At 45.8% G+C, this 21,470-nt stretch overlaps 2 protein-coding genes across 2 annotated transcripts in view; one reads left to right on the top strand and one right to left on the bottom strand.

The window, feature by feature from the left end:
* Positions 1-1,150: 1,150 nt before the first annotated feature.
* Positions 1,151-14,415, top strand: LOC133984014 (uncharacterized). Its single transcript, XM_062423229.1, has 15 exons — positions 1,151-1,330; positions 1,590-1,700; positions 1,829-1,907; positions 2,099-2,327; positions 2,542-4,339; positions 4,440-4,613; positions 4,709-4,826; positions 7,744-7,757; positions 8,418-9,472; positions 9,582-10,476; positions 10,621-10,772; positions 10,878-11,566; positions 11,869-12,060; positions 13,091-13,800; positions 13,895-14,415. The coding sequence occupies exons 1-15, from the start codon at positions 1,221-1,223 to the stop codon at positions 13,968-13,970; spliced, it is 6,402 nt and encodes a 2,133-aa protein (XP_062279213.1). The 5' UTR covers positions 1,151-1,220; the 3' UTR covers positions 13,971-14,415.
* Positions 14,416-19,133: 4,718 nt separating this feature from the next.
* The window catches only part of decr1 (2,4-dienoyl CoA reductase 1, mitochondrial), a 6,632-nt gene continuing 4,295 nt past the window's right edge, over positions 19,134-21,470 (bottom strand). The window contains exons 5-10 of the mRNA XM_062422058.1: positions 20,763-20,910; positions 20,282-20,381; positions 20,131-20,203; positions 19,869-20,015; positions 19,690-19,752; positions 19,134-19,491 (exon numbers count right to left, since the gene is read on the bottom strand). Of these exons, the coding sequence (XP_062278042.1) occupies positions 19,432-19,491; positions 19,690-19,752; positions 19,869-20,015; positions 20,131-20,203; positions 20,282-20,381; positions 20,763-20,910 (591 nt within the window). The 3' untranslated portion in view covers positions 19,134-19,431. The remainder of the gene's footprint in view (positions 19,492-19,689; positions 19,753-19,868; positions 20,016-20,130; positions 20,204-20,281; positions 20,382-20,762; positions 20,911-21,470) is intronic.

Below are 21,470 nucleotides of genomic sequence, written 5' to 3'. Positions count from 1 at the left end.
CGTTGTGAGGAACATGACAGCCAGACCAAAGCTCAGAGGTGAGATGAGGATCTCTAACTGTCCATCACTGTTCTCCACTCACATCACTCCACCATCATTATTCACACTCACTGTCACATCTGACACTCAACTACTGAATAATAAGTCACAATAACTCAGAATGAACTACTAACTTTGTGAGTTAACAAAGAGCTCAACCACTGATTAGTCAACTAATCAACTAAGATGAGACAGCATCTTTCATCAGATGACATTTTGATGAACAGGAGAACGTTTCTCATCTACTGTCTTCTTACTGATTGTCATTCTGCTTCTAAAACTTCAGCTGCTGACAGTCTGCTCAACATTCATCTTTTTAAACTCTTTGATTTGTTGTTTGTTTGTATCAGGATGCAGCAGCAGAGAGCAGACTCTCCTGAACCCAGCTGTATGTCCATGAAGAGTGACTGGTCTATGCCTCATCCTATTGTGTTTAAAGATGGAAAACCTGCTGATGGAAGGTAAGAATCTAATAATGGTTTGTTGGCTGTTTGGGCTGAATAAACCTCCTGTCTTATGTGGGGCGGAGCAGGTGAACCAGGCACAAACACCACAGACAGGTTAAATAAAAACAGCTTTAATGCTCAGAAACCAACAGACAGGCTTACAGACCATAAAGGGAAAGCAGTTCAAATAAGGTTGAAACCAGCAGGAACAGGTAACAAGAGGAACAGGAACAGACAGGAACAGCATCACAATCTAGTGTCTAGAATGAAGGAAAATGAGTGAGAGCAGTATATGTAGTGAGGAGCTGATGAGGGAATTACACAGCAGCAGCAGGTGAGCAGGTGGGTTTGAAACTGAAGGCAGGGACAGAAACAGACAGGACAACACAAACAGAGCTTAAGCAGGAATCATGACAGTCGCCCCTCAAGGGACAGCTCCCAAATGTCCCTCCAGGCTGGTCAGGAGGGAGAAAACAAAGAGGAGAAAGAAGGCAGGACAGATGGGCAGGACCACTCTGGAGGCTGAAAGAGCTGCTCAGGGCAGAAACTTTGGGGACCAAGGTGTCAACGAAACCACATAGAAGGGAGACCAAGAGACAGGAGGACCTCAGCAGGGGGGGCTGATGTTTTGGGAGCTGGCTGGGTGTCTGTGGAGGCAGCAGAGACTCAGTGAAGCTGGGCAGCAGTTCTTTGGTGTTAACTACATGCTTTTTTCACTTCTTTATTCATATCAGGATGCAGCAGCAGAAAACAGACTCTCCTGAACCCAGCTGTGTGTCCATGAAGAGTGACTGGTCTATGGATCGTCCTATTAAGTTTAAAGGTGGACAACCTGCTGGTGGAAGGTAAGAATTTAACATCCAGTAATCACAGCAGCATTTACATAAGTTCATTTTGTCATATTGTTTTTATATTTAATTTAATTCATTGTTCACTGTGTTTTTTTACCCATGCTTCTGTAAAGCGTCTGAGTACTAAGAAAAGCGCTATACAAATAAAATGTATTATTATTATCGTTAAGCTGGGCAGCGGAGACTCAGTGAAGCTGGGCTGCAGTTCTTTGGTGTTAACTACATGCAATTTTCACTTCTTTATTCATATCAGGATGCAGCAGCAGAGAACAGACTCTCCTGAACACAGCTGTGTGTCCATGAAGAGTGACCGGTCTATGGATCCTCCTATTGTGTTTAAAGATGGACAACCTGCTGATGGAAGGTAAGAATTTAACATCCAGTAATCAGAGCAGCATTTACAGGAGTTCATTTAGTCATCATGACATCTTTAATAAGCTGAGTGCAGATTTGAGTCATTAAATGTCCTTAAACGTGATGTTTTGTCCACAGAGTTCAGCAGCAGAGCTCAGAGGTTCCCAGTGATCAGTCTGCACAGCAGCATCAAACACAGCTGGACTCCATATTTATGGTGTGTACATGTACAAACACACCTTTTACTATTAACTCCATCAACCACAGATGAAATACTAAAGTAGCATTCAGGTCCTAACAGTGTCCATGCTGCTCTGTTTAGACCAGCAGGCCTTCAGACTGACACATGAATCACATGTTGTGTTCTACCAGTTTAAATGAAATGTTCACTTTATCTTTCTGTTCCAGCTGCTGGAGGAGAACATCATCAATTTTGTGAAGAACGAGCTGAAGAGAGTCCAGAGGGTTCTGAGTCCAGATGACCCAGAATGCTTAAAGAGTCAGAGTGAGGATGAGGAGGTGTTGGACGGTGAGGAGGAAGAGCAGAGGAGGAGCAGCAGAGAGGCATTTCTGAAGATCACACTGCACTTCCTGAGGAGAATGAAGCAGGAGGATCTGGCTGACTGTCTGCAGAGCAGTAAGAGGATTTTAACAGATTTAACATGATGGAGAGGAAATGGAGGCAACATGGGAGAGGTTTATATTTCAAACTCTGCTGTAAATATGCTGCACACATCTGCATCAGATCAGAGGCTGTTTGTCCTCCACTGATGAGCTGAATAAACATGTTCAGATTTCTAGACTTTCTGTAGGATCCACTCACTGATTTCATTTGTTGTTTGTTCATTCAGGAACTTTTGCTCCAGAGTGTCAACGTAAACTCAAGTCTAACCTGGAGAAGAAGTTCCAGTGTGTGTTTGAGGGGATCGCTAAAGCAGGAAACCCAACCCTTCTGAATCAGATCTACACACCGCTCTACATCACAGAGGGAGGGACTGCACAGGTCAATGATGAACATGAGGTCAGACAGATTGAAACAGCATCCAGGAAACCAGACAGACCAGAAACAACAATCAGACAAGAAGACATCTTTAAAGCCTCACCTGGAAGAGATGAACCAATCAGAACAGTGATGACAAAGGGAGTGGCTGGCATTGGGAAAACAGTCTTAACACAGAAGTTCACTCTGGACTGGGCTGAAGACAAAGCCAACCAGGACATACACTTCACATTTCCATTCACTTTCAGAGAGCTGAATGTGCTGAAAGAGAAAAAGTACAGCTTGGTGGAACTTGTTCATCACTTCTTTACTGAAACCAAAGAAGCAGGAATCTGCAGGTTTGAAGAGTTCCAGGTTGTGTTCATCTTTGACGGTCTGGATGAGTGTCGACTTCCTCTGGACTTCCACAACACTGAGATTCTGACTGATGTTACAGAGTCCACCTCAGTGGATGTACTGCTGACAAACCTCATCAGTGGGAAACTGCTTCCCTCTGCTCGCCTCTGGATAACCACACGACCTGCAGCAGCCAATCAGATCCCTCCTGAGTGTGTTGACATGGTGACAGAGGTCAGAGGGTTCACTGACCCACAGAAGGAGGAGTACTTCAGGAAGAGATTCAGAGATGAGGAGCAGGCCAGCACCATCATCTCCCACATCAAGACATCACGAAGCCTCCACATCATGTGCCACATCCCAGTCTTCTGCTGGATCACTGCTACAGTTCTGGAGGATGTGTTGAAAAGCAGACAGGGAGGAGAGCTGCCCAAGACCCTGACTGAGATGTACATCCACTTCCTGGTGCTTCAGTCCAAACTGAAGAACATCAAGTATGATGGAGGTGCTCTGACAGATCCACACTGGAGTCCAGAGAGCAGGAAGATGATTGAGTCTCTGGGAAAACTGGCTTTTGAGCAGCTGCAGAAAGGCAACCTGATCTTCTATGAATCAGACCTGACAGAGTGTGGCATCGATATCAGAGCAGCCTCAGTGTACTCAGGAGTGTTCACACAGGTCTTTAAAGAGGAGAGAGGGCTGTACCAGGACAAGGTGTTCTGCTTCATCCATCTGAGCCTTCAGGAGTTTCTGGCTGCTCTTCATGTCCATCTGACATTCATCAAGTCTGGAGTCAATCTGCTGGCAGAAGATCAACAAGCATCCAGGTGGTCTAAAACGTTCGGAGGCGAATCAACACGTTTCTACCAGGGTGCTGTGAACGAAGCCTTAAAGAGTCCAAATGGCCACCTGGACTTGTTTCTCCGCTTCCTCCTGGGTCTTTCACTACAGACCAATCAGACTCTCCTACGAGGTCTGCTGACACAGACAGGATTTGACTCACAGACCAATCAGGAAACAATCGAGTACATCAAAAGGAAGATAAGTGAGAATGTGTCTGCAGAGAGAAGCATCAATCTGTTCCACTGTCTGAATGAACTGAATGATCGTTCTCTAGTGGAGCAGATCCAACAGTCCCTGAGATCAGGAAGATTCTCCACAGATAAACTGTCTCCTGCTCAGTGGTCAGCTCTGGGCTTCATCTTACTGTCATCAGAAAAAGATCTGGATGTGTTTGACCTGAAGAAATACTCTGCTTCAGAGGAGGCTCTTCTGAGGCTGCTGCCAGTGGTCAAAGCCTCCAACAAAGCTCTGTAGGTGCACACAGAACTATCCAGATGAATGTAGTTTCATCTTTGATCAATGAAGAAAAGTAATGTTTGCAATTCTTTTGTTCTGTTGATTCTTCTTCAGGTTGACTGACTGTAACCTCTCCGAGAGAAGCTGTGCAGCTCTGTCCTCAGTTCTCAGCTCCCAGTCCTCTAGTCTGAGAGATCTGGACCTGAGTCACAACAACCTGCAGGATTCAGGAGTGAAGCAGCTTTCTGCTGGACTGGAGAGTCCACACTGCAGACTGGAAACCTTCAGGTTAGAATTCAACTGTCTGTAAAAGTTTACCCACCAAGTTTTTATTGTCTTTATATTTTGGATCTGTGAATTAACTTATTAAAATTCTTCCCCAGACTGAGTGACTGTAACCTCTCAGAGAAAAGCTGTGCAGCTCTGTCCTCAGTTCTCAGTTCCCAGTCCTCTAGTCTGAGAGATCTGGACCTGAGTCACAACGACCTGCAGGATTCAGGAGTGAAGCAGCTTTCTGCTGGACTGGAGAGTCCACAATGTGGACTGGAAACTCTCAGGTCAGTTTTATTACTGTGTATATAAAGTAATATTTATGGCTTCCCCCCAGTTTGTAGTTTACATGAAGAGTTCATGATACCAAAAATATTTAGTGAACTGTAACATCAAGTGTACAGTAAGTAAAACTCCTTCCACACCAACATATGAGTCAGGATATATGTTTCTGTCATAAAAAGTCTAATATGGTGAATTGAATTACAGAAAATATATAACACAGAATTAAAGGCCGTCCACACTGAGAACGATAACATCCTGTAAACAGCGGTATATGTCCCTAACTCTGATCCTTATAGCCTCTCTAACTCTGGTCCTTATAGTCTCTCTAACTCTGGTCCTTATAGTCTCTCTAACGCTGGTCCTTATAGTCTCTAACTCTGGTACTTATAGTCTAACTCCGGTCCTTATAGTCTCTCTAACTCTGGTCCTTTAATAGTCTCTCTAACTCTGGTTCTTATAGCCTCTCTAACTCTGGTCCTCATAGTCTCTCTAACTCTGGTCCTTATAGGCTCTCTAACTCTGGTCCTTATAGTCTCTCTAACTCTGGTCCTTATAGTCTAACTCTGGTCCTTATAGTCTCTCTAACGCTGGTCCTTATAGTCTCTATCTCTGGTCCTTATAGTCTAACTCTGGTCCTTATAATCGCTCTAACTCTGGTCCTTATAGTCTCTCTAACTCTGGTCCTTATAGTCTAACTCTGGTCCTTATAGTCTCTCTAACGCTGGTCCTTATAGTCTCTAACTCTGGTCCTTATAGTCTAACTCTGGTCCTTATAGTCTCTCTAACTCTGGTCCTTATAGTCTAACTCTGGTCCTTATAGTCTCTCTAACGCTGGTCCTTATAGTCTCTAACTCTGGTCCTTATAGTCTAACTCCGGTCCTTATAGTCTCTCTAACTCTGGTCCTTTAATAGTCTCTCTAACTCTGGTCCTTATAGCCTCTCTAACTCTGGTCCTTATAGTCTCTCTAACTCTGGTCCTCATAGTCTCTCTAACTCTGGTCCTCATAGTCTCTCTAACTCTGGTCCTTATAGCCTCTCTAACTCTGGTCCTCATAGTCTCTCTAACTCTGGTCCTTATAGTCTAACCCTGGTCCTTATAGTCTCTCTAACGCTGGTCCTTATAGTCTCTAACTCTGGTCCTTATAGTCTAACTCTGGTCCTTATAGTCTCTCTAACTCTGGTCCTTATAGTCTCTCTAACTCTGGTCCTTATAGTCTCTCTAACACTGGTCCTTATAGGCTCTCTAACGCTGGTCCTTATAGTCTCTAACTCTGGTCCTTATAGTCTCTCTAACTATATTTACCTATATCTTTTACATTTCTTATCCAAACATCAAACTTGGCACTGCACTTACTCAAGCCCGTAGTAAGACACCTGTCACGTTTGAAATCAATCGGATGAACGATTCGAGAGATAGGCGAATAACAGACAAACAGACGGATGTTCCTGTCATTTATAGATAGATAATAAAGACCTCTCTAAAGAAATCACCTCTGTCATCCTGCTTCAGTTTACAGCATCAGTCCGTGCTGAGAGAGGAGCAAAGCTGCATTATAATAAATAAATAAATAAATAACTATAAATAAATAAGGGTTTTGATTGACAGTCAACGTTTTTATCATTCATTAAATCACTCTGAAAGTGATCCAACGATATCTTTGTCCTCTATCGCTGTAGTTGTGGTGTGGACTCCTCCATCCACTGCAGTTAGAACATTTAAAACTATACATTTATAGTTATCGTTCTCAGTGTGGACGGCTCTTTGCTGTCATGTTCTCTACATGCAGGTGAACATAAAAAGCAGATCTGCTGGAAATGTAGATCATGATTTTCTTTACATTTAACTTTTTGTGGAAAATACAATTAAATGTTTCAACACTAAGTTAAAACATCAGTACATTTCTATAAAATCTTCTTTAGATATTCTGTGGAACAATATTTAACTTTAAATACATTTCTTCTGCCAACATAAATCAGAATGCAGCCTCCAGCAGCAACATGTGCTTTCTCTCCTACTAACCTAAAATGTATCTGCATGACACCAACATACAGCAGGGGGCGCTGAGTGTGAACATAAAGGCCTGAAGGACAAAATCCTGTTTATTGAGTTGAGAATGTTTTTAAACTCATTAGATGAACTGTTGTGTGTGTTCAGTCTGTCAGCATGTCTGATCACAGAGGAAGGCTGTGCTTCTCTGGCCTCAGCTCTGAGCTCCAACCCCTCCCATCTGAGAGAGCTGGACCTGAGCTACAATCATCCAGGAGACTCAGTAGAGAAGCTTCTGTCTGCTGGACTGGAAGATCCACACTGGAGACTGGACACTCTCAGGTATGGACAGACACATTGACACTCTCAGGTATGGACAGACAGATGGACACTCTCAGATATGGACAGACAGATGGACACTCTCAGGTATGGACAGGTGGACACTCAGGTATGGACAGATGGACACTCTCAGGTATGGACAGATGGACAGACACTCTGACTAACTGAGGGACTCTGGTTCATGTTTAATGGTGGATATGAGTGAAGGTGTATGAAGCTGATTGTGTCTTTGTCTCTTCCTCCAGGATGGACCATGGTGGACTGCAGAGACTGAAACCTGGTGTGAGGAAGTGTGAGTGTGTTTTCAGTTTGATTCATGAGAACTTTGAGAAAAACTGGATGAAATATGTAAAAGAAGTGAAAAAAGTTCAAAATGATCTCAGAGGCGGTGCTTCAGCACTGAATGTCTCCATCTTGCGCATGCGCAGGTCGAGTGTTTACCAATAAAGTCACCTGTGACCCCTGATGACACCGGCTAACCTATATCTTCCGGTGACATCTAAGGATCTGTTCCTTTTTCATCTTCTCGCTTCGCAGGTAGACGTATGTCAGTGAGCTCTAGCTAAACTAAGCGTGTACTTCACTGCTGCTTCGTCGCTGGTAGCCTTGCGACAAACTTGTCGGAGCTGCGACGAGCTGAGATGGGAGGTTTATTGCGGTTTGCCGTGGACACGCCTTCGGATCATCATCGGTTGGTCTCTACAACTGGCTGGGTACCAGGCGTAGTGATTTGTTTCCTTTGAGTATTTTTCTCTTGTTAAATAACGGTTGGTGAAGGCATTGTACTCGCTCCCTTTCCTGACATTTGTGTTATTATTTACGGGCATTAGCAGTTAGCGTTGTGACCGCTTGACCTATTGTCTGTGTGATTGGTACACCGTTGTTTGTACCCGTTTTTCGTTGTAGTTTCATGTGTTGGTGAAGCCAGTGTACTCGCTCCCTCTCCCGACATTTGTACTGCTGTTATATCTGTGAGTAATTTGTAGTTTTTGGTAGTTTTACCGGGATTTTCGCTTGGCCTACTTTAGTTTGTATTTTGTGGCACCTGCGGTTGGTCCCCTTTTTTTTTGCACAGCAAGCTGACCTTTGCTGGTGAAGGCAGTGCTCTCGCTCCCGCTCCCAGCATAGGCGTGTGTTGTTCCCCTTGTAGTTAGCAGACGTGTTCAACTAAGGTTAACTGTATTTGTTTGTGCGACACCTGTTGGTGTCAGACTGGCTGAGGTTGAACACCTGCTGGGCCATGTCCCGGAGCCGGAACAATTAACCCCAGCCCAGCGATTGCCTCCAGCTCAGCTTAGCCGATCTAAACGTCGGGCTGCTGAGACTGTGGCTGCCTTCTCCTGGAAGAGGGCCAAGGGGTCTAAACTGGCCTCCAAGGTGGACCAGTTGACTGAGGAGCTAAATCAAGTGAAGTCCCTCTTCCTAGCCCTCCAGTCTGGGACTGGTGCAAGGGATGTGGGTGCTCCTGCTCCTCCTGCGGCCATGTTCGATCCGGAGGATGATGCGCTCTCCGTGGCGGCATCAGCCACTGAGTTCGCTGACTATGGGGCGGACGTGGTTCCCCAGGACGTTGCCTCCCACGCCTCTGGGGTGAGCTCCTGCTCCTCGGCCCGCAGTTGTGGTGCTGGGTCCGAGGATAGCTCTATGGGAGCCATCATTTGTATGGCCCTGGCCCGCCTGCAATTGGACGTTCCGCAAGCTCAGCTGGCTCCTGCCAGTGTTTTTTTCAGGCGTGGTCCAGCCCCTGCCACTTTTACTGTGCCTCCGTCAGATGAATACCTGAGGGAGTTGCACGCATGCTTGAGGGATACTAGAGCCCTCTCTCATGCAACATTTGATGGCCGGACCCTGGCAGCCATGCAGGATGCAGCCAAGTTTGGCTTGGCCCACATGCCAGCAGTTGAGCCGACTAAAGCGGCCGTCATTGTTTCGCCTGATGAGGCTCTGAGGCCGGATGCCAGGTGTCCTCGCCCCCAGTGTCGGGTTACAGATGATCTGCTCTGTAAGGCCTATGACGCAGCAGCACGCATTGGCAATTCTCCGTCGCATCTGATGCTTGCTCTTTCAGCATCCCTGCAGGAGGCTACGCTGGACGCTTCCGTCCACAGTTTTGGTGAAACGTCTCTGCAGGCTTTTGCTTTGATGTCCAGAGAACTGGGGCACTTGATGTCCACTGTTGTCCAGGCTCGCCGCAAGGTGTGGCTGGCACAGTCGCCTCTCACTGAGACGTGCCGGAGAACCCTCCGCAGTGTCCCAGTGGAACCCGGTGAGATGTTAGGGTTGCCTAATCTATAGGCGCTTGAGCGCACAGTCCAGGCCAGACAGACTCAACAGCAGCTCTCTGGGCTTCACAGGAGTATGCCTCCTCCCAGCAGGCCTGGGGGTTCTTCAGCTGCCCCTCGGCGCCGCTCTCAGCCACAGACTTTACCCAGTGTCTACCTTAGGTCTCAGCGACCTGTTCAACAGCCTGCTCAACGGGGGGCTCAGGGCTTTCGAGCCCCTGAACGACTGCCCTCTAGACAACCTCAGACCTTTGATGCTGCCCGTCGTCCCCCCAGGGCCTCTAGAGGCCGGGGGACCAGGCGCTGAGATCCTGGGGCCGGTCGTCAGCTGTTTCTGCTTCCACCTTAAACCACGGGTACAGACTTCAGTTCCGACGCCGGCCCCCAGCCTTCGGCCGGGTCAAGATGACCATCATACGCGACCCGGCAAAAGCCCATGCCCTCAACCAGGAGTTGTCCGCCCTCCTGGACAAGGAAGCCATCGAGCCAGTAGACCCCCTGTCACCACCCGGGGGTTTCATTCGACTTACTTTCTTGTCAAAAAGAAAGACGGCGGACTCCGCCCTATCCTCGACTTGAGGGGACTCAATAGGTTCCTCAAGGCTTTGAGGTTCCACATGCTCAGCACTTCAGAGGTTCTGCGTACTGTTGCCAGAGGGGAGTGGTTTACTTCAATAGACCTGAAAGATGAGTACTTTCATGTCCACATAGCACCACACCACAGACAATTTCTGCGGTTTGCCTTTCAGGGCCGCCATTTCCAGTTCAGGGTGCTCCCGTTCGGCCTCTCCCTTTCTCCACTGGTGTTCACCAGGTGTGTGGCAGCAGCCCTCTCGGGGCATGAAGATCCTGCCGTATCTGGACGACTGGCTTGTTTGTGCGCCATCCCAGTCTCAGGTGACCTGGGACACAGCGATTTTCCTCTCGCATGTGGCACAGCTCGGTCTAAGAGTGAATTTCCCAAAGAGCCGCCTGGTTCCCTCACAGAGTACACTCATTTTGGGGTGACTCTGGATACCGTTGCCATGAAGGCCTGTCCCATCGCCTCGGCGCGTTGACAACATCCTCCGCCTCCTTCTCCTCTTTCGGGAGGTCCGCTGTTTGAGCTATGTCCTGTATATGCACCCCTTAGGCAAGCTGACGGCTGCTGCCACTGTGGTTCCCTTAGGGTTGCTGTCACTACTTCCCCTTCAGAGGTGGCTTCCACTTGGATGCACCTTGTGGCACCGGCACAGGAAACTCAAGGTATAACTGTGTTGCCTCCTTGCTCTGACTCCATTGAGGGTGAGATCATTTCTCCTTCAGGGCATGCCCATGGGCTCCATTGCATCCCATCAGGAGACTGTTACAACAGATGCCTCCCTCTCAGGGTGGGGTGCTCTGTTGCAGAACCGGACAGCTCGGGGGCTGTGGCCTGCACGGGACCGCTCGGAGCATATCAATGTGCTGGAGTTACGGGCCGTGCACATGGCACTGCAGTTTTTTCTTCCGTTCCTGAGAGGGAGGCATGTGCTAGTACGGTCGGACAATGTCTCAACCGTCTCTCACATAAACCACCAGGGGGGAACCAGGTCTGCACGGTTGTTGCAGGTGTCCCGGGACCTCCTGTTGTGGGCGGCTCCCCGCCTAGCCAGCATGAGGGCGACTTCCTATCCTGTTGCAAGCCTCCACCGGGGGAGTGGCTGCTACATCCAGAGGTGGTGTTCAACATCTGGGACGTCTTCGGCAGGGCAGAGGTGGATCTCTTTGCCACAGAGGAGTCGACCCATTGCCCCCTCTTGTTCTCCTTGACAGAGGAGACCAGCCCTCTGGGCCAGGATGCTCTCGCCCACGATTGGCCAGAGGGTCTTCTCTATGCCTTTCCACCGATCCCTCTGATTCTTCAAATACTGCAAAGGGTCCTCCAGCATGGCCACAGGCTGCTGTTGGTAGCCCCCTTCTGGCTGGGGAGGACATGGTTTCCTCTGCTGCACAGGCTCTGCCGCAGCTCACCGTGGCGTCTCCCTGACAGGATGGATCTCCTGTCTCAGTTAGGGGGCCAGATTTGGCATCCCAACCCTCATCGCCTGCAGTTTTGGGTTTGGCCACTGCAGGGCCCGACCCGCTGCTGACAGAGTGTTCAGACACTGACCAACATACCATACTGAATACTAGGGCGCCTTCTACCTGGATGCAGTATGAGAACAGGTGGCAACTGTTTTTTGTATGGTGTTCGGACAGGGGTGAGGACCCCATGCACTGTATGGTTCCAAAAATTCTGGAGTTCTTACAGTCACCTTTGAATGGCAGACGGTCCCCTGCTACTCTGAGGGTATACGTGGCGGCCATTTCCTTTCGACATGCATGAGTTGATAACAACACGGTGGGGTGTTTTCTAAAGGGAGCCATGAGGTTACGACCCCCACAGGCACAGAGAGCTCCAGTATGGGATCTGCCCCTGGTGCTGGACGCTTTGTGTCTGCCCCCCTTTGAGCCCCTGGCACAGGCAGAGTTGAAGTGGGTGTCTGCTAAGACTGCTTTTCTCCTCGCCATCACTTCAGCGAAGCTTGTTGGGGAGCTAAATGCTCTCTCTGTTAGTGACGCATGTCTGAGGTGGACCTCAGATGGCTCAGGGGTCACTCTGTGGCCGAATACGGCTTTTCTCCCTAAGGTTCTGTCATCATCAAACCTTAACCTACCTATCTACCTGGCACAGTTTACCCCCCCCCCCTGCAGGGGATGAAAGGTTAGGACTGCTGTTCCCTGTTCGAGCTTTAAGGGTCTATATAACTTCGACCACAAGCATGAGACGGTCAGAACAGCTGTTCCTCTGCTATGGTGGTCCTAAGAAAGGCTGTGCTCTCTCCAAACAGCGAATGTCGCATTGGATTGTGGATGTCATCACCCAGGCATATAAACACAGTGGTCGCCCCCTTCCATCTGGGGTGAAGTGCCACTCTACTAGGACTGTCTCTACATCATAGCCAGCTCTGCGTGGCGTGCCCGCCAGAGCGTTCTGTCACTCAGAATCCTTGTGGTTTCGCGAGAAGATTCTGCAGGAACAGATCCTCTGATGTCACTGGAAGATATAGCTTAGCCGGTGTCATCAGGGGTCACAGGTGACCTGTTGTTGGTATAAACACTCGACCTGCGCATGCGCAAGATGGAGACATTCAGTGCTGAAGTTACGCCTCTGGCGGTCATCAAGGATTCATAGAACCGTAGTTACATACATAACTTTCGATGTGTTTTGGCAGAAACGGGCGTTGCCTAAACTGACATTTATCTTGAACCAATGAATCCATGAAACAGACATTTCTTTTTGTTCGTCACAGTTCAGGAGTTAAAAGAGAAATGTTTTATAAATGTCCACATGGTGGCGCTACCTGCTCCAAAATGTCCCTCATGTCTCTCCTGCAGATAAAGTTCATTCATTCATACTGACTTCAGCTGTTTGGAGCATTTGGACAAAAATGTGTTTGTAACAGACGACAGTTAGAGATGAAAATAACAGACTTGATGTGCAAAGACCTTCACTTTACACCAAACTTGATGAAAAAAACATGAATATTACTGAATATCACTGTCATGTTGAATGTAATGTTCCAACTGAACTGTTAAAGGTTCACTTACTCTGTATGTCCAAAGCTTTCAGTCACATCTCATGGTCTTCCTCATTGATGGAGTGTCTCAGTTGTCATGGAGATGGTTTAAGTTTGAATGGTTTCAGTAAAGTTGTTAATAAATCAACAGATGATAAACTGCAGCTGTATTGTGTCTCGTTCTCTCCATCAGATGCCTGTGAACTGGAACTGGATCCAAACACAATGAACAGAAGACTCAAACTGTCTGACAACAACAGGAAGGTGACATATGTGATGGAGGAGGATCAGTCATATCCTGATCATCCAGACAGATTTGACTACCATCCTCAGCTGCTGTGTAGAAATGATCTGACTGGTCGCTGTTACTGGGAGGTCGAGTGGAGAGGAAGCGTTTATATATCAGTGAGTTACAGAGGAATCAGCAGAAAAGGAAGTGATGACTGTAGGTTTGGAGGGAACGATCAGTCCTGGAGTCTGGAGTCCTCTGATGATGGTCGTTACTTTGTCTGGCACAATAACAAAGAAACATCCATCTCTTCCTCCTCCTCCCTCTCCTCCTCCTCCTCCTCCTCCTCTGTCTCTAACAGAGTAGCAGTGTATGTGGACTGTCCTGCTGGCACCCTGTCCTTCTACAGAGTCTCCTCTGACACTCTGATCCACCTCCACACCTTCAACACCACATTCACTGAACCTCTGTGTGCTGGGTTTGCAGTCTGGTCTGGTTCAGCGTCTCTGTAGGAGGGAGAGTCTCTCTGTGTCTCTGTAGGAAGGAGAGTCTCTCTGTAGGAGGGAGAGTCTCTCTGTGTCCTCTGTAGGAGGGAGAGTCTCTCTGTGTCTCTGTAGGAGGGAGAGTCTCTCTGTGTCTGTAGGAGGGAGAGTCTCTCTGTGTTCTCTGTAGGAGGGAGAGTCTCTCTGTGTCTCTGTAGGAGGGAGAGTCTCTCTGTGTCTCTGTAGGAGGGAGAGTCTCTCCTGTGGACAGAAACTCTGCTGACTGAAGATCAGCTGCTGAAATCAAACATCACACACTCTGCACTGTGAAGCAGATCTGTCTCAGACTCAAACACTCAGTTATTTTTCCTTCTACATGATTCATTGATTAGTCTCAGTTGACTCTGCTGTTGTTACTGTCAGGATCTAATGAGCAGCATGCAGCTCTATTCATGTTTCAATCTAATAACATCTGTCCAGCTGTGGAAGCCCACGGTGTTTTTGTGCTTCTCACATGTATTTTATCTGATCATCATCAATAAAAACTATTCATGACATTATTGTTGAAAGCATCCTCACTTTACTGACACAATGGATAATATAACAAGCTTTATAAATACAACACATTGTTAAAGATGAAACCAGACAGCAGTGTGTAGTCGGCTCACATTTCAGATGTCTATGAGTTGTTAACAGCTCCACCAAATACTGATGTTTCCCTCTAAACTTCTCACATGCTTTCATTTCAATAAATGTTCAAATGATCCAATAGCAACAAGGACTATTAGAGCCTTATGGACAATTAATTAATTAAGGGCTCTAAGTTTATGGTTTAGTTCAACGGTGTAAATGTTTATATGATGAGGTCCTCCTCCCAGGAAATGACATAGAGGAGCGAGGGACAGGTGTTGCTGATGAGACAGGGGCGAGCCATATTGTTTTTTGGACCGCTCTCTTTTTTTCGTTATCGCCTAATTGGACTTATGTTTTGTTGTGGACAATGCACCATCTACAGTAGAATAAAACCTCTGTTCGATCCAAGCCAGGCAGTGAGTGTTTTATTATAACGCGTCAGGACCGCAGGTCTCCTCTGAACTAAGGAAGGCGGCCGAGACCCATAGAAAGGCCGCCACAAGGACCAATGGTTAGTGTCAATCCGGACAGCAGGACCAGACTCTGGTGGAGCTGCTGCAGCTCAGCAGGGACTGGTCCAGTTCAGGCTCAGGAGGACCATCAGACTGGAGCAACAGGTCCAACACTGAGGACCAGATCCTGAGCTGCCTGAGAGCTGAGAAACTGATGGCTGGCAGCAGGTTTGAAGACTCAGCTGACAAACAGACGTCCTCCCAGAGTTAGACCATTACCAGGAGAGGATTTGTGTTTACCCATCATGCAGTTCTCAGACAGAGGGAAACTGTACTGCAGTGAAGTTTCTCTGCTGTACTGTGAAGATCTATTGTCTAGGACTAGATGTTATTATCCCTTAGTTGAACACTTGAGGCTGCCAGGACTCTGTGGGATGACCAAGTGAGTGATGGCATCCTCTGGGTTGTCAGGTGGGCTCCCTCCTTCCTTGATGTTTTGCTGATTGGTCCACGACGCCAGGAGTGAATCCTGGCGTCCCGGTTTAACCCCCAAGATGCCATCTACTCACTTGGAGGCCCAGGTGGAGTCCTTTCTCTTAACCCACAGCACAACTCACAGGTTCTTCCCTCCAACTCCCATCTATGAGTAGCTTTGATGTTGTGACGACTGAAACTACGACAGTTTTTAGTTTAAATTTACAGTATTTCTTTTGTTTGTAGCTTTATTGTCATTATATTGAGGGTCAGACACAGTGACGTGCGGTGAGGTCAGTGGCTGGGTAGGCAGTGGGCATTCAAAAATCTAAACCCCACTCAAATATACACATAAAATGTTGTACCCAATATTGTGTCAGTAAGCTCAATAAGCTGCTTTAAATATCTGAAATACATGCTGGCGTAAATTACACATGTAGGAGCTTGTTTGTCTGGTTTAGCTATTATGAAAGCTTATACACAAAAGCTGAGAATACAATAAAATCTTGGTGTAATTACAAGGTAGAAATTAACAACAGTTGCATTTGTTGAAATATGAGAAATGTAATTGAAATATATATCAAATAATTATTAATTTGCAAATAATGACTACAATAACAACACTAGTCTCATTGCAAGTGGCTTTAGCTACATCATTTATAAAGTGCACAAAAATCAATAATAACTATCAACCATGCATAGATGTGTATGATGTGTATATGAGCAATTAATATAAGTTCAAAACTGACAGAAAAAAAACCACAGGCCTATTTCAGAAATCAACATTCAGTCTAAGTGAATCAGAAATACTAAAATAACATGAATGCAAACCTTCATTGCAGCTAAAACACTTCCATTAATCTACATCATTGTGAAGTGTACATCCAAAGACAACATACGGATGCAAATGTGTAACACTAGGTTGATCAGAGTGCGTTTTTTTAGAAGTTTTAACTGAAATTTGTTGAATGTGTGCAAAGTATCATAAATGTAAAAAATGAATGTCAGTAGAAAACAGTCATAACTTTGAACATTTAAACCATTTCCCTCCACATCTTTGAGGAAACAAACAGGCCTATTTCAGAATCAACCAAGGTGACTCAAAAATACTGAACACACATGAATGCCAGCCTTAACTGAAGATAAAACACTTAAACTACATCATTGTAAGTCAAGTGCACAAGTTGAGGGGGCAACACTGCACAATGCAGACTTTACCTAGATTTGTAAATAGTAACAATAAATGCCCTTGTGGGCTTTGTATACGGGTCAATGACGTATGAGGATGTGCAACAACTCAATGTTAGAATAATAAAACCAGCATATCTAATGCAGTAGTTCAAACATTCACAATGTTGTGTACCTGAAGATCCATATTATAAATTTGAAATTAAGTGATTTTAGTGGTTTCAAGATTAATTGGCACTGGCCTTTAAAAAAAAGTCATGTGGTGTGACCATGATTCATCTTGAAATAAATACATTTACTTAACACGCTTCACATCTTTTTTTTTTTACAAGTTTCAGTAATATAAAGTGTTTGGAAACAAAGTATTTGCATTTTTTTTTTTTTTTTTTTTGTAAATGATGATCTTTTATTTATATAAGACATTTCAAGATGAATCATGGACGCACCACATGACTTTTTTAAGGCAAATTAATCTAGAAAAACCACTAAAATCACTTTCACATTGTGATATGGATGTTCAGGTACAACACTCTGAATGTTTGAACTACTGCATTAGATATGCTGGTTTTTATTATTCTACAATTGAGTTGTTGAAAATCCTTATACGTCATTGACCCATAGATTTGTAAAAACAAATATATATATTTTTTTTTTTAAAAGAACAATATATGCTGCAGGCTTTGTATAGATTTGTAAAAAAGAACATCACAGCGGCCCCGTCATACCTTTGAGCAACAGGTTTATTAGTGCAGCTGTAGGACTCCAAGATGGCCAAGACATGTTCAGTTATAGCGGCTGCTTTGCGGTCACTGCTAATGTCAGTAAAGCCCAAAAAAGCCTCTTTTACCTCACTCTGGTTGACGTACCTCAATATGACGGAGAGTTGAGCTTTGTTCGGGGCATCAGTTGTCTCATCCACTTGCAGACACAAAAGGGGGCTGATTTACCTCCACTAGAATATCATGACGGAGAGAGTCCCTCACTGCCTGGATCCGGTCGTTCTGGATCCGGTTAGACGTGCCAGTAAAAACCCTGGAAACTTGCAAATGTGTTTCCAATCGTTCATCTTTCTCTGCAATAGGACGTTCAATAGTTCCACATAGTTGCCTCAGTTACTGGACCCTCACTCTCATCAGTCCCCCGAAATGCTAGCTCCTGCTTAGCCAAGAAATACATAGCACGTATTAAGTCCTTGAGGATCTCTCGGTTTTTCCCGCACATTGACGTTGTGCACGGAGACTACAGTCGATTAGCTTCGTTTAAAGCGAGGCTGATCGGAGCATTTTCCCAAAGTTTTGAGCTCAATGTGGTGTTGAATATGTGCTGGACCGCTCATGCTTAGTTATAGCAGTAGGAAAGTTGTTCCAGTCACTGTAGTCAGGACCTACCCACACCTTATCCCTCTCTTTTGAGAAGAGAAGACAAGGAAAGCAGAAAGGTTTGCTGCTAGCATCGCATCCACACAGCCTCTCTTTGCGGGAGTACCACTCCGGTAGAAATGACCGGACGTGTTTCGGTCCCTGGTGAGGGTCACGGAGAGGAGGTGTACACCTGCCGTGCTGGATGATTATCATTTTCCTCTGGTAATCCAGCCTGCTGAAGGTTTTCAAACGCTGAATAGAAGACATTATATCGGACTCGGAAGTGACAGTGCAAATATCTGACATATATATCTGATTGTAACAATTTCACATTTTCTCCGCCCTGATTGGCTCCCGCTCCCGCTCCCGCTCCTGCTCCCCCAATAAGCAGTGCTTTTCCTCGGCCATAGACGTTTGATTAAACTACCCAATACGCATGCGCAACCTCGAAGACGCCCACCGCAGAGCTTTCACCATCATTTCGATATAGGCAAGCTTACAAGACATGCGCGGCTGTTCGATCATAGATTAAAGGACTTTTAATATGAAATGTGGGGCAAAATGATCATGAAAGTATGCAAATAAACTACAAATTGTGACAAGATTGAGTCTGTAAACAATTTTAATTAAATGTCACGTGTTTTGTATTTTTGGCCTCTGCCTACCCTGACCGCACGTCATTGGTCAGACAACAATATAACGAAGTTTAGCTAGCACTCCCTGAGCCATAAGAACATTTAAGACAATTAAAAACTACTTAAGACATAAATACAACATTAAGAATCTATAAGAGCAATAAAGTGCAATATGCAATATAAAAAGGTGCAAACACAGCAAACAGTAGCAATGCTTGTTGTAACCATAGACATAATAAAATAAAAGATTTATAGACAAGAAAACAGTATTAATTACCGCACACTGCGTGACGTGTTTGCTCCTTATTGACTTAACATCGGTACGGTTTCTGTGGTAATTTGACATATTACGTGTTTGTTAACCACGACATTTCGTGTTAACGGTTCGTGCCCCCGTCACGTGATTCTGTGAGATCAGGTTGTTCAGTCTGATAATAACTCCAACTGTGACTCTGCTTGTCATGTGTGATGAAATAAAACTTAACAGAGCTGCACTGTGTGGTGAAAATAACCGATCAGAAAAAACTAAACTGTTAAATTTAAAAAGCAGAGACGTTAAGATCAGACCAGAAAATAATTAACAGCAAATTAAAACACGGACATCAGCTGATTCAACGTCAGGGTGATTTTATTATAAAACATGTTTGAGTTTACACAGAGCAACTTACAAGCTAACAGGCTACGAGCTAACAGGCTACGAGCTAACAGGCTACGAGCTAACAGTCCACCCTGATATTAGCAGCAGATCAGTTTAGTTTCAATAATCACAGATAAATCAATCATGTATTAATATATCAAAAATCATAAATTTAAAAAAACTAAATAATCTTCCGTCAGCAGGTGGGCGGGTCCTGCTGTCTCCAAGGCAACAGTACCGAAAGCTGATTGGCTGTTCTGTGGGAGTGTTTTTAGGATCCTTTAGTGCTTTTGATCATCGCCTCCATCATCGTCCATTGATCCGGAGTTACCTACACACACACACACACACACACACACACACACACACACACACACACACACACACACACACACACACACACACACACACACACACACACACACACACACACACACACACACACACACACACGCAATCAGATGTTTGTTCATGTTTACATTCTGTCAGTTTTGTGTTTCTGAGGGAAACATTTCAGTGTGACGCTCACCCTGCGCAGCTCGTTAAACTCTCCCGCCATCGACACGTATTCTCCTCCGTCCAATCGGATCACCTGAAACACAGACGCAGTTAAACTCGGCTTTATATGAGTCTGAGCATCAGATTAACAGCAGATTAATATCAGAATAATATCAGATTAGCATCAGATTAACGTCAGACTGGACTCACGGCTCCTGACATCCACGTGGCGAAGTCGCTGCTCACGTACGCCGCCAGGTTAGCGATCTCTGCCGGCTGACCGAACCGACCAACCGGGACCCGGCCCACCATCTGCTTCTCAAACACGCCGGTCGGATCCAAACGGCTGAACGCTCCCTGAAAACACAAACATACAAGTAAACAAACAAACAAGTAAACAACAAACAAGTAAACAACAAACTAGTAAACAAGTAAACAACAAACAAACATCAGCAGGTCAGGTGGGCGGTACCTTGGTTTTGATTGGTCCAGGCTGGATGATGTTGAATCTCATCCCGTAGCGCCCCCACTCTGCAGCCAGAGACCTGACACACACAAACACGTTATCATGGAGACCACAGGATATCTGCATGTACAGGTCAAAGGTTAAAGGTCACACTGACTTGTAAAGTGCCTCCACGCCGGCCTTCGCTGACGCGCTCGGAGCCACGAAACCAGAACCAGACTCAGCGTAGATGGTGGTGATGGCGAGGAAGGACGCACCTGAGGGACGGACACACAAACACCTGAGTGACCTCTGACCTTTCTGACTCTGGATCAGTCTCTGAATGACCTCTGACCTTTCTGACCCTGGATCAGACTCTGAGTGACCTCTGACCTTTCTGACCCTGGATCAGACTCTGAGTGACCTCTGACCTTTCTGACCCTGGATCAGTCTCTGAGTGACCTCTGACCTTTCTGACCCTGGATCAGACTCTGAGTGACCTCTGACCTTTCTGACTCTGGATCAGACTCTGAGTGACCTCTGACCTTTCTGACCCTGGATCAGTCTCTGAGTGACCTCTGACCTTTCTGACCCTGGATCAGACTCTGAGTGACCTCTGACCTTTCTGACCCTGGATCAGTCTCTGAGTGACCTCTGACCTTTCTGACTCTGGATCAGCCTCTTGCCCAGCTCCAGCGTGATGTAGGCGGTGCCGTTGAGGACGATGTCGGTGATGCTCTTCCAGCCGTTAACCGTCAGACGTTCAGACGGACAGATGAAGTTTCCTGCTGCGTTGTTGATGATCACCTGAACCAATCAGACGAGAGATTAGTGTATCAGAACTTAGTTTGATCTTCTTTCCTCTCCCATTAATCATCTCACCCCCCCTCACATTTACCTGCTGACCCTTTGGAGGGGCCCCACCCCTAGGTTGGGAACCACTGGACTAAACTAGCTAACTGTATATAAAGTAGTGTAAACTAGCTCCACCTCCAGCAGCTACAACAGTAACATGCTGCTCTAACACTGATGCTTCACTATTAATAATCTAATGATGTCATAATAATAATATATCAGTCAGAGGACCAAACCACTACTTTACTGTAATACTGCATACTACATCACTATAATACTGCAGTACTTTTACTGTAATACTGCATACTACATCACTATAATACTGCAGTACTTTACTGTAATACTGCATACTACATCACTATAATACTGCAGTACTTTACTGTAATACTGCATACTACATCACTATAATACTGCAGTACTTTACTGTAATACTGCATACTACATCACTATAATACTGCAGTACTTTACTGTAATACTGCATACTACATCACTCATAATACTGCAGTACTTTT

Source organism: Scomber scombrus, chromosome 7 (genome assembly GCF_963691925.1).
Source record: "Scomber scombrus chromosome 7, fScoSco1.1, whole genome shotgun sequence".
Taxonomy (NCBI): domain Eukaryota; kingdom Metazoa; phylum Chordata; class Actinopteri; order Scombriformes; family Scombridae; genus Scomber; species Scomber scombrus.
The sequence above is the reverse complement of the archived record's forward strand: the minus strand, read 5'-3'. Positions and strand labels throughout refer to the sequence as shown.